Genomic DNA, 13,582 nt, shown 5'->3' with positions numbered 1-13,582 from the left:
TGTACAGTAAGATTTGGTCATTATTTATTACGTGGACTAACCAAACGCTATACGCGGGCATAATAGTACATGAGTTCAGTAGAGAGCAGCCAAGCACAAAGTGAACTTGAAATTCATATCTTACATTACATTACATTACATTACATTTATTTGGCAGACGCTTTTATCCAAAGCGACGTACAAAAAGTGCATTTCATGGTCATAGACAACTGCTAAACACAGGTTCAGTAAGGTACAATACTTATTTTGTACAGCTATTTCTAGCCAAGAACACAGTTTAGTTCACACGGTGAACACTATTCAGACCTAATCTAGTATCTAATTCAGAACTAAAACCCTGTGTCAACCCGCCAACTCTGTGTCTACAAATTGCGGACGGATGTAGAAATTATTTCTGCAGGGTGACAAGTACAAGAGCCTGCATACATAGAGCCAGTGTTTACGGGACTGGGGATAGATTGTGATCGCAGACCGGGCGTGCGGAGGTGGGCGGGATTGCGATTGCGGACTGGTAGAGGGCGAGTGTCGGACCTTGGATAGGGAAAGCTTCCCCGCTAGTGCCTGTGAACGCTTTCCCTGTTAAATCCCCTTAGCTTTAGAAAAGTAAACATTTTTATTTTGTGGCTTAATGAACACTTATAATGTAATGTAAATACAAAATAAAGGGTCTTAAAACAAGCTCCTAAATGACATTAGTAAAAGAGGAGGTGAAAAAACACAACAAAATACGTTTAAAGACAAACGCATGGAAGTGGAATTGCTAACATTAAGAACATCACACTCAAAACGCCATTTTCAAAGTTTATTATTATAATCATAATAATGTGATCGTTTTTTTTTTTTTGACCAGCTGTCATTATTTATTTCTTTATCACAGGCAATAATAGTAATAATAGTGCACTTTCATTTTTTATTATAATACACAATTTTTTTCATCAGTATTATTTGTTTTATTCCCCCCCCAAAAAAAAAATGTAAAAACTTTACTAAGAAATAAACTGATCTACTGTGCGTTGGGGGACGGGAAGAATACAGTTTACACATTAACTGGAATAATCAACGATGATAATCATAAAGTGAATACAATGAAGTTGAAGAATCAAGACATGATTTATGATAACCGTATACAATGGGGAGCTGAGCAATGTTAGGTGAGGGAAGGGGTGGACTGAGGTATATTCAATGGGGGATGGAATGACACACTGAGGTTTGAATCAACAGTAAGGGAACAGTGGATGCTGATTTTTTTAAATAGTGGTGTTCAAATTGACATACAAACTATGCAAAGAATGCAGCTTTTCTTCACGCATTCATGTAAACGCACACACACACACAACCTGTCATTCAGGTTTCTTAAACTGCCTCTGTCCTAGCCTTCTTTATGTTTCCCAGGAGTTGAATTTGCAATAGAGAGAGAGAGAGAGAGAGCGAGAGAGAGACAGAGAGTGTGCGTGTGTGTATGAACAAAGTTTTCAAAATAAACACTTTAAACAGAATGCATTGAACTGTATGAATATAAATGATAGACATTACAATGCAAATTCCATTAACTTAATTTTTCTTTTCTTCCTATGAATTTCCATTTCCCTGAATGAAAACTGCATTGTAATGTTTGTGCATTTTGTTTTTGTTTTTGTAGCATGAAGTAACAGAACTTGAAAGAAATATTTGATGATATTCAAAATATTATTGTTATTTTTCTTTTAAAGTACAGTATTATGTTCCTTGCTGTGAAGACACTAATTGTATTGAACCAATAAACATGACCTGAAACGTCTACATTGATAAGCTAAGAATGATTAGCCAGTCCCATACCGTGCAGCTAACCCGGGTTAGGGTATAACGCTCACTCTTTGCCACATCCTGGAAAAGCATTATGCAAACCGTGGGTTGGGTTTAAGACCACAAAATAAAGATCTGCTTGGGAAAACCTTGCCTACAGCAACACAAGGAACTGACAGAAACAATACATTTCAGGACATATAGGGTTAATCCCCCCCATGGAATTGTGGGCTCAGAATTACTGTACTTCACTGAAACTCCATCAATAAAGACGGTTGTATAAAATGGTTGCTAGGATACTAGAACTTATAGTGAGTGTACACCACTGTAAGCCTTTCATAATGTTGTAGCATGGCCTTGTGGGTCAGAGGGAAGCATTGTTACGTCATGTCGAAATAGGGCTGGGATTGGCTCCGTTCGGATATTCGTGGCGCGCGATAGGTCAAATTTTTAAACGGCCAAAGAGAAAGCAGACTGAGGCCTTTCTTTGTTCTAAGTGCTCTGTGTGGAAAGTGTGGACAAGGAGTCGATGTTTGGGGTGCGTCAGGGACAGCCAACGGACGAAAAAAGGAGGAGAAGTTACTTTTAATTTGTGTACAGTTTTCTTTTTTTTTAGGACAGTGCATTCCAGTTTTGAGTCCAGTGTCATGAAGAAGAGAACCAACAATTGAGCTCCCCTTATATGAAGTCAACGTGTGAATACTGCGTGTATGAGGGACCGGGTCACAGAGAATCTTTCGTAGTTCACGTCCATAGTCCCGTAGTCCTCTGTGCTCGTCAACATTTTCACAGACCGAAATGAACAGGCACAGCATAGTCTCTTTGTGTTCTCAGGTCATCCTAATGCTATTTTTTTCAAGTGTTTGAAATTTCATGGAAGATTTTTTTATTTTTATTTCGGAATTTCACAAGCATAGATAAAACGGTTTATTTTTCACGAGCGTTTTCCTCCATGAAAAACTAAGGGGGGAAAAAGACAAAATAAAGACTCTTAGCCGGAAGGATTTTGCTGCATTTGTTTTCTAAAAAGTAAGAAAAAATAAACTCCCGTATTTCAGCGCAGAGTTGGCTTCCTTGCATTTCTGGCAGCCGTTTTTTTATTTTATTATGACAGTCTGGCTTCAACATTTCCGTCATCGTACGATTCCCATTCCAATAACCCCAGCTGTCCGTGAAAGGATGCACATTCCGGTGACCGTCCGTCCATCTCTTCTCCCTTTCTGCCCTCTTGCCACTCTGTTCTGCTCTGTTCCTCCTTAAAAATAAATAAAATTAAATATAAATTAAATATATAAATATTTGAAATAGTTCTTAAGACATTCACTCGGTTAGCTTTTTCCATCTTTTCTTCGTCAACATTTTGTTTGTAGTCACACGGTGAAGAGTATCGAGCAGAAAGAGTTGAGTTACGTTTTTTTATTTATTTATTTTAGTAACTTCCTTTTCCCTTTTTCAGGAATGTTCTCCCTTTCTCTGTTTGTAAGTCTCCGGTCTGGGTCAAAGTCTTTTTCTTTGACTCTTTATTTTATGGGGGGTCTCAGCAGGCTCTAGATTTCCAAACTCCACCCCCTGTGGGACAACAGAAACTTCCTGGGAGATGCACCAGCGTGATTGGTCCCTTACAGTACTGTTGGGCCGGCAGACTTTTGAAGATCATCATTGATTGAGATTGTTTGAGACTGAGTGTGCTGAATCTTCATTTAAACAGATGGAACTAGTTAACTGAGTTTGGTCAGATTTATGCTCAACTTAAAACTGTTATTTGCAGCGCTTAATTGTGTCTTGACCTGACTTTAACTCATTCTTCTTATTTTCACTTTCTGGTTAGAAAGGCATCTGAACAATTTCATGAATGACTCTCTTTGCCTATCTGATTATTTTAAGAATTCTCTTTTTGGTGTTTATTACTTGGTAGGTGCAAAATTATCAGTTGTTGACCACATAAGTGGGTTCCACCATTAATCACGTTGTGCCTAATGCAATTACTGCACTCAAATACAGTTCAGAAACAGAAGGTCATGTGACCTTTCTTGTGCACTTCTATTGGTTTGGTGCTTCACTGCGTTCGATTAAACTTGCGGTTTCACGGAAGTCACTGTACTTCAGCGGCTGCCACAGATTTGGAAGTGCTGACAGGTGGAGCCGCTCGACTTTCCCCGCCAGTTGGGAAATCTGCGTCAGAGTCTAGCCGCTTCTCCCTGGTGGGTTATTCCTGTTTCAATTGGGGGGGGTGGGGGGGTGGTTTCGGGGTCATGAGGTCACTTCCTCCTTTCCTTCTGAAGTTGCAGCAGTGGACGGTCACACTAATCCAGTATTACTCCTGTCGAGAGATGTCATCTCTACTCACCCAGGAGGGATGCCAGTTCGTAAAACAGCCCAAAAAAAATTATATATTTTATAACATCCCTGGGTCAGGCGTATTTTTATTAGCATTAACAGACTGTTTAGCATGCATTTCACAGAGTGGATTCTGCTCCATATCCGGTTGTCTGATAATTTTGGGACAATATTAGCGCTACAGTTTGTGTCTTCCCCAGAGGATAAGCGTTAGTCTTAATATTTTAATTGTTTTCTGATTAATTCCAGAACCTTCCAGAAGTTACTACTGTTAAAGAGTAGAGCAAATCCATAAAAGTCACACCTTTCCGTTTCCTTTTGCATCTCTGTGTCTGGGTTCCTTTCAGGAGAGGAATAGCAAACGCTGTGTTTGCATCGACAAAAGAAAAAAAGCCGCCATCTTGCGCTGAGGGCGAAGCAGGTTCTTCTTTGGGGGACGCACAGGTGTTCCTTATGAACGGGTGAGATTGTTTGCCGTGTTTGGGTGAGGGATGGATGAGTTTTGGGCGGGGGGAGGGGCGGGGGGGGGGGCGGACGCAGCGCCTCCCAGGCTCACGGCTGGGACTGCGTTCCGTTGGACGAGAGGAGCCTGCTCCGGTCTTTGCCCGAGCCCCTGCGCTGCAGGACGCCCCCGCTGGCTCCTACTGCCCCCCCGTCCCCTCGCTCGCCCCGCTCGCCCCGCTCGCCCCCTCCCTCTGAGTGCTGAGAGCTCTGCCGGGTCGGGGTGCTGGGGCCGCGAGGACAGAGCTGACCGTTCTTCTCGTCTGGAGAGAGGAGAGAGAGAAAGAGGGAGAGTTAGGTGTACCTGTAAGGTGGTGTACATGTAAGGTGTACCTGCAAAGTGGTGTATCTGTTAGGTGTACCTGTAAGGTGTACCTGTAGGGTGGTGTACCTGTAAGGTATACCTGTACGGTGGTGTACCTGTAAGGTGTACCTGTACGGTGGTGTTCCTGGCACGACCTTATTTGGACAAACTAAGGGAATTGTGGAATGTGGAAGGTTTGCTCAGGATGGAATTTAAGGGGACATTCTGAGAGAATCTGCTTCACATTCCTCCTGCTACCACAGTTCTCTTCTACAAGCATTTTGGGCCCAACCTGGGGTTGTGAGTATCCAACCCCTCCTGTTTAAGGGGACTGTAAGGTGGTGTCCCTGTGTGGTGTACCTGTAAGGTGTACCTGTGTGGTGGTGTACCTGTAAGGTGTACCTGTAGGGTGTACCTGTGTGGTGTACCTGTAAGGGTACTGTGTGTGTACCTGTGTGACTAGGGTGTTACCTGTGTGGTGTACCTGTAGGGTGGTGTCCCTGTGTGGTGTACCTTAGGTGACGTGTGTGGGTACTGTAGTGGTGTCCAGCTGTGTGGTGTACCTGTAGGTGGTCCGTTGGTGTACCTGTAAGGTGGTGTCCCTGTTTGGTGTACCTGTGTGGTGGTGTACCTGTAGGGTGGTGTACCTGTAAGGTGTACCTGTAGGGTGTACCTGTGTGGTGTACCTGTAGGGTGTACCTGTGTGGTGTACCTGTAAGGTGTACCTGTGTGGTGTACCTGTAGGGTGGTGTACCTGTAAGGTGTACCTTGTGTTACCGGGTGACTATAGGGTGGCGTGTACGTAGGTGGCCTGTGTGGTGTACCTGTAGTGTACGTGTGGGGGTTACCTGTAGGTGGTGTACCTGTAAGGTGTACAGTTCCTGTGACTGTAGGTGTGCTGTGTGTGTACCTGAAGTGGTCCTGTTTGGTGTCCTGTGGTGTGTACCTGTAGGGTGGTGTACCTGTAAGGTGTACCTGTAGTGTCGTGTGGTGTACTTAGGTGTACCGTGGTGTACCGAGGGGTGTACCGTAGGTGTCTGTGTGTGTACCTGTAGGGTGGTGTACCTGTGTGGTGTACCTGTAGGGTGGTGTACCTGTAAGGTGTACCTGTAAGGTGGTGTACCTGTGTGGTGTACCTGTAGGGTGGTGTACCTGTAAGGTGTACCTGTAGGGTGGTGTACCTGTTTAAGGGGGCTCACCTGCGAGGGCTTGAACAGAGGGCTGATCGTGAGTGCTGAGCAGCTGGGCTTGGATCGTCTCCACCACTCTTTTGAACCTGCGACTGGGACCTGTACACACACACACACACACACACGCACGCGCACACACACACGCGTGCACACACACACGCACATGCACACGCACACGCACACACGCACGCACGCACGCACGCACGCAAGCACACACGCACACACGCACACACACACACACAAAGTGGATGTACACACAGAGACAGGATCAGGACATATATAAGATTCAGAGTCAGATCAGTGGGGCCCAGTTGTTCCATCTCCAAATGCGCTTGTGCCTACAGCTGTCATCACATGCAACCTGCCAATCATTTACTTCAATATTCGCACACATTCAAAACTCAGTCGTTCACGTGTATCATCATCACAATTACCAATAATAATAATGACAACAACAATTTTCCGGTCCCATCTAGAGCTGATTAAAACCACAAAGGCAGCTCTTTACCGTAACGGTCGTCAAGCCTTTCGAACGAAACAACTGCACAACAAGCGCTCCGTATCAGACAACCGCAAAGACAAAAACAAAACGAAACAAAACGCTTCAGTAAAGCAGAAGACGTCGGTCAGAACGAAGCCTGCTTTGGAGAGAAGATTAGAAAATGAGAACAAACAGATGATTTCAGGGGGAGTTTTGTGATTTCCATGTTCCTTGAGAAGTACACACAATATATACCGACAAAGGTCTGCACATTCGACGGCCAGTTTGCAGAATAAAAATTGGGAATTGAGCTGCAAATTCTCTCATCTCATAGGACATATTCATTTCCCAATTTTGCGAGAGTATAATCTTCTAACTACCAAATTTCAAAAGGAAATGAATGCCTATTTGCATAGAGTCATTATTAAAGGGCACAGCAAATGTCCACATGCTATCTGTGAACGGAATAAAAAAACTTAATTTATAAAGAAGTTTTACTTGACATAAATACTGATAAAATAAGGCAACACTATGACGTTGCCATCCTAAATCCAGTCCTAAATCAGTCTGCCGCACCACAGGTGGTCAGGATATGAGGACGCTCCCTCCCCCCTCTTGTTATCTCTCAAATTCAAGTTCAAAAAGCTTTATTGGCAAGACAAGATATTTCGTATTTTGCCTTATGTCTCTCTCTGTCTCTCTCTGTACCTCCCTCGCTCCCTCCCTCTCTCCCTGCGTACCCGATATGAGGGTGAAAGTCACACTGTAGATGCCCGTTTCTCTTTTTCCCTCCCTCTCTGCTCTCTCTCTCTCTCGCTCCCTCCCTCCCTCGGAGAAGGCGATGTCCACTTGGAACTTGACAGGCTTTTGGAAGACAGAGGGGCCTCCAGAGGATTTGTACTCTGCTCTGAAACTGGTCTGGGAGATGACACTGTGACAGAGGGAGGGGATCTGGAACAGAGGGAGAGGGAGGTTAAAACAACACACAACAGGGGGGGAAAGCTCTAGCGCCGGTCCTCCGGAGTGGTGAAACATGGAAATGCACTGGCGGCGTAGCGTGGCTAGCGCTGTTAGCGCGGTCAGCGCTGGCTGCTCATAAGGAGCGCGGGGCAGACAGAGCAGCGGAGGAGGGCGCTCACGCGCGGGGGGGGGGGGGGGGATCGAGGCGGGAATCTCGATCTCGGCCCCCCCGCGCGGTCGGACGAGAAGCGACTGGGGGAGGGGTTTCAGGCACCCGCTGGCGGAACGAACAGGGGGGAAGGACCGAGGGTGAAGGGTGATGATGGAAGGGCGGAGAGGGAGAGAGAGAGAGAGAGAGAGAGAGAGGGGCTCACGGAGAGGAAGGCGTGGACGATGTCGGCCTTGATGGAGCTGAGCGGTTTGTCCCGGATCACCACGAAGACCTGCTCCTCCCTCTCCAGGCTGATGAAGTTCCCGAACCAGGACCTCTTTGCCAGTCTGCGGGCAGGCAGACGGGCACAGGCTGCAGTTAGCACCGCCCACACACCCCAGCATACCCCCCCCCCCGCCCCATTGGGCCGCTGGTGCCAGCTGTTAGCCTACTAGTGTTCTGCAAACCGGCACTATGGTAGTCCGCTAGCAGCAGGACAGTTCAGCCACGACTTTTCATTCTTTCGACAGCTGATCTTTATCTTGAGAACCCTATCTACTGAACACTACAGCACTGATCTACTGAACACTACAGCACTGATTTACAGAACACTACAGCACTGATCTACTGAACACTACAGCACTGATCTACAGTATAATACAGCACTGATCTACAGAACACTACAGCACTGATCTACAGTATAATACAGCACTGATCTACAGTACAATACAGCACTGATCTACAGAACCCTACAGCACTGATCTACAGAACGCTACAGCACTGATCTACAGAACCCTACAGCACTGATCCACAGATCACTACAGCACTGATCTACAGATCACTACAGCACTGATCCACAGATCACTACAGCACTGATCCACAGAACACTACAGCACTGATCAACAGCACTGATCTACAGAACGCTACAGCACTGATCTACAGAACCCTACAGCACTGATCTACAGATCACTACAGCACTGATCTACAGATCACTACAGCACTGATTTACAGAACACTACAGCACTGATCTACTGAACACTACAGCACTGATCTACAGTATAATACAGCACTGATCTACAGAACACTACAGCACTGATCTACAGTATAATACAGCACTGATCTACAGTACAATACAGCACTGATCTACAGAACCCTACAGCACTGATCTACAGAACGCTACAGCACTGATCTACAGAACCCTACAGCACTGATCCACAGATCACTACAGCACTGATCTACAGATCACTACAGCACTGATCCACAGATCACTACAGCACTGATCCACAGAACACTACAGCACTGATCAACAGCACTGATCTACAGAACACTACAGCACTGATCTAGAGTATAATACAGCACTGATCTACAGTACAATACAGCACTGATCTACAGAACCCTATAGCACTGATCCACAGAACCCTACAGCACTGATCCACAGATCACTACAGCACTGATCTACAGATCACTACAGCACTGATCCACAGATCACTACAGCACTGATCAACAGCACTGATCTACAGAACACTACAGCACTGATCTACAGTATAATACAGCACTGATCCACAGATCACTACAGCACTGATCCACAGAACACTACAGCACTGATCAACAGCACTGATCTACAGAACACTACAGCACTGATCTACAGAACACTACAGCACTGATCTACAGTATAATACAGCACTGATCTACAGAACACTACAGCACTGATCTACAGTATAATACAGCACTGATCTACAGAACACTACAGCACTGATCTACAGATCACTACAGCACTGATCTACAGATCACTACAGCACTGATCCACAGAACACTACAGCACTGATCAACAGCACGGATCTACAGAACACTACAGCACTGATCTACAGAACACTACAGCACTGATCTACAGAACACTACAGCACTGATCTACAGAACACTACAGCACTGATCTACAGAACACTACAGCACTGATCTACAGAACACTACAGCACTGATCTACAGAACACTACAGCACTGATCTACAGAACACTACAGCACTGATCTACAGAACACTACAGCACTGATCTACAGAACACTACAGCACTGATCTACAGAACCCTACAGCACTGATCTACAGAACACTACAGCACTGATCTACAGAATGCTAGGTAAGGCGAGGGGAATGTTTTCAGGGGTCTTGTCACTGGATAGGGCTCAAGGAATGACAGCAATACTGGCACAGTGTGGGTGTGTGTTTTCGTATTTTTTTGCCATTAAACAATCAGCACCTGCACCTCCCCTGGCCCACAATGCTTTGGGCCCCAGGGAGGACGGCCATGGACCGACAACAAAATCTTTCTCAGGGCCCCCAAAGGCCAGGGGCCCGGCCGGCTGGTACCGGAAGCATCCGACAGAGGCATAATTACAGCCTTGGCCCTGTTTCCGCTGGCTACCAGCGGCAATTAGAACCAAATTAAGGATTTTAATCACCGCCTTTAGTTTCTGCATGGCCTCCCCCCTGTACCCTACAAGCCAGGGAAGCAGCTTGGCTTAGCTACGGCACGCCTTATCTGAGCTAATTACAAACGTTTCAAGGCCTTTTTAAAGACACATTATTGTAGACTTGCGTGAAATAATTAAATATTATGTTTTACGGCTTTATATTTATCTCACGTATCTGTTTCTATATTTTACAGTTTCATTCAATCTTTCTGCTGCTCTGATTCCTGTTTAGAGAGCATACTGTCTGAAACACATCATGTAAATAACATTATTATTATTATTATTATTATTATTATTATTATTATTATTATTATGTTACTCACTCTGGACTGGACTCTGGTGTCAGGCTGGACATGTCTTCTGAGGTTGGGACTGAAAGAGAGAGAGGGAGAGGGGGAGGGAGAGAGAGAGAAGAAGAAGAAGGTGTGTTTATGAGGCTGTGCGAACAGCAAGCCCCAGTCTCCCCCAGCTCATCTCAATGCGCCCACACACACACACGGGCCCCGATGACCTCATTCAAACGCATCACACACGGGCCCCGATGACCTCATTCAAACGCATCACACACGGGCCCCGATGACCTCATTCAAACGCATCACACACGGGCCCCGATGACCTCATTCAAACGCATCACACACGGGCCCCGATGACGTCATTCAAACGCATCACACACGGGCCCCGATGACCTCATTCAAACGCATCACACACCGGCCCGGACCTCATTCAAACGCATCACACACGGGCCCTGATGACGTCATTCAAACGCACCAATCACAACCACAACAGCCGCCTGCACGCGCAGCTCACTGAGAATGGCACGAGCTTCAGTGAACGCGTCTGACGTCACATTTACAGTTTTAATACAAGATGTTAATAGAAGAAAGTACAAATTAGTTTTTTTTTTTAAAGTGGCAACTCAATCATTTTAAAAACTATTTTGTGCTTTCTTCTATTAACACCTTAAACAGTAAGGACATAGTAGGAGCCATAGAGGCCATAGTCCCCAAAGGAACTTTGCTAGTATGGACGGGTTGAGCAATATGTTGCTTTAAAGCTGTGCAATGCTGTTTTAAAGTCTTTATTAACGGCACTTGAATGTACGTACATATGAATATGTGGTTGACTGTGTCACATGTCTACGTAGCCTACTCTGTACTGTACGTAAAATGTAGAATGACATTTGTTAAATGCAGCGATACTGAGCCCAAAAAAATTTTCCTAAGGGGACAATAAAGTATATCGTATCGTATCTATCGTACGTTCAAGAATTTCTCTCATTCCCTTAAATTTAAATGCTCCAAATGACACAAGACCAAAATTAACAAGAGTCAGTTCTGCGAGGAAATGAGAAAGCATTGCCCTACAGACCGCACCACACTTTTTCAACCCCGGTGGCAGTTTTAAGGAATAAACGTACCTCTCTATCTTAATGGTACAAGCGTAATATAAAACTTAGCGTTGCACAGCGAGCTTCACCTCTGCTGCCCAGAAGCCGGTGGATAACACAAAGCGATTGGCCGAGACACTGCTGCCAATTTACGTGAACCGTAAGATGATATAAACATTTGAGCCAGTGATTTTTCGGACAGTCAGGCATGTTTTCAGACTGGTTTTATATTTCAGAGGTGAGAATGAGGCCTGTCCCGTCAGAGGTGTCCCAAAGACGAAGCACCCCAGCCCCCCCCCGCCTCCCCCCTCCCTGCAGCTTGCGCCGGTGAAACCGCGGCGACCCCAGCAGGTTGTTCTTGAAGGAGTTGAGGCGCGTCCTCCAGTGGGCGGAGCTGCTGCCCGCCATGCCGCCGCCCCCGGGGCTGGAGGGCGGGGTGAGGGAGAGGGACCCGCCCCCGACTCCTCCCCCCTCTGCCCGCGAAGAGGAGGAGGAGGAGGAGGAAGAGGGCGGGGTGGGGGGAGGCTGGGGGTGGTGCGGGTGGTGGACGGGCGTGCCCAGGGGTGTGGGCAGAGGGGAGCCCTGGGGGGTAACCTGTGACAGAGTGTTAGGATGCCCAGAGTTAGGATAGATGGTTTTGGTGACCGACTTGAGAACAGACGGTGCGGGGAAGAAGAAGAAGCGAGGGATGGGGGAGAGCAGGGGGGAGGGGGAGGGGGACGGGGAGCGGGGCGTTTGGAGCGGGAGCGACTTCATGGACTGAAGGTGGGGGCGGTCGGAGGGGCCTTTTGAAGGCAGAGTTTGGGTTTTTTGATCAGGCGCGCGTTGGGCGGCCCGGGGAGTGGTGGCACTTCCTGGTTTGGGGTCCTTAGACTGGGTGGTGGTGGCAGAAGTGACTTCTGATTGGCTGAAAGTGAAAACTGGACTCTGGTGGGATAAGGGAGAGGGACAGAGAGATGGACAAGGAAGGGAGGAGAAATGGAAAAATGGACAGAGGAATGGATATGAGAGTTATGAATTATGACTATCATTATAATATAAAAACTATACAATATATACGAAAGCCACCTTGATAAAATGCAGGTGCTTGTTAGATAAATGAGTAGAAATTCTCTCTGGCACAATAAAATAAACATTTTTGCCATTTAAAATTTTTTTAAATAAAAAATATATAGCTGCAAAAAAGAGAATTTTCTTAAGAAATGATCTTTAAGCAGTCTGGAGTTTGTTTTGACAAACAAGGAATGTATCTTTTCCCAGAGAAAGAGGAGCACTAAAACATGATAGCATATCCCCTTATACAAAATGTAATATCAGTAATTCTGCTTTCATTTTTTAATGCATTTGTACTAAGCCTCATTCTAACGTTTAAGCTATAATGCTTGTATAGACAGTTGTGCGACACAGTGAAGGTCTATGACATGTGTAATGACTCAGAATGGGACAGTATGGGGTGCAATGGACATTCTGAACAAGTAATGTACACATTCCTCTACAATGATAATACCGCACTGAGGCAAATTGCCCAATGAAATCCAATTCAGTTACAATACTTGCATGCTGCAAATGGAAACTACTACAACTAGATAGGTTTTATTTTTACTTTTACACAATGTTAAATATAATGGCTTTCTGTTGTCACAAAAATGTGGTTTAAAGGTTTGTGATGTGGTTTAATTCTGCCACATATTTGATATGTAACTATGTAACTGATCATAATGCGTATAAATTGTATCGCTAATTATTATTTATGTGGTTTTACATGGAGCTGTTTTGAGTAAAACTGATGGCCAACAGAAACTTACCCTGGGACTGCTGAGGGGGCTGGAGGAGAGGCCAGTGGAAGCCCCGCTGACCGAGCGAGATCTGGGGAGGAACACAGGGCAAACTCACAGTCAGCCAACGCAGGCGGTAAGGCATAAGGTGTGCACTTATAACAGTGGCTACCTCCCTCCCTCAGTTTTCTCATAGGTACAATATCACACTGCAAGGAACGCAATTCCTTCACCATCTTCTGGCTGTTGTC

General features: G+C 45.7%; 1 protein-coding gene across 3 annotated transcripts in view; it reads right to left on the bottom strand.

Annotated features, from left to right (window-relative positions):
• Positions 1–789: 789 nt before the first annotated feature.
• The window catches only part of brsk1b (BR serine/threonine kinase 1b), a 29,414-nt gene continuing 16,621 nt past the window's right edge, over positions 790–13,582 (bottom strand). The window contains exons 13-19 of one of the 3 annotated variants that reach the window (XM_064315271.1): positions 13,362–13,422; positions 11,869–12,483; positions 10,493–10,542; positions 7,930–8,053; positions 7,336–7,546; positions 6,124–6,213; positions 790–4,883 (exon numbers count right to left, since the gene is read on the bottom strand). In XM_064315271.1, the coding sequence (XP_064171341.1) occupies positions 4,672–4,883; positions 6,124–6,213; positions 7,336–7,546; positions 7,930–8,053; positions 10,493–10,542; positions 11,869–12,483; positions 13,362–13,422 (1,363 nt within the window). In that variant the 3' untranslated portion in view covers positions 790–4,671. The remainder of the gene's footprint in view (positions 4,884–6,123; positions 6,214–7,335; positions 7,547–7,929; positions 8,054–10,492; positions 10,543–11,868; positions 12,484–13,361; positions 13,423–13,582) is intronic. The other 2 variants (XM_064315273.1, XM_064315272.1) reach the window with 2 other exon arrangements.

The sequence above is a fragment of the Anguilla rostrata genome, chromosome 17, assembly GCF_018555375.3.
Source record: "Anguilla rostrata isolate EN2019 chromosome 17, ASM1855537v3, whole genome shotgun sequence".
Taxonomy (NCBI): domain Eukaryota; kingdom Metazoa; phylum Chordata; class Actinopteri; order Anguilliformes; family Anguillidae; genus Anguilla; species Anguilla rostrata.
This window is presented reverse-complemented; position numbering and strand designations above follow the sequence as displayed.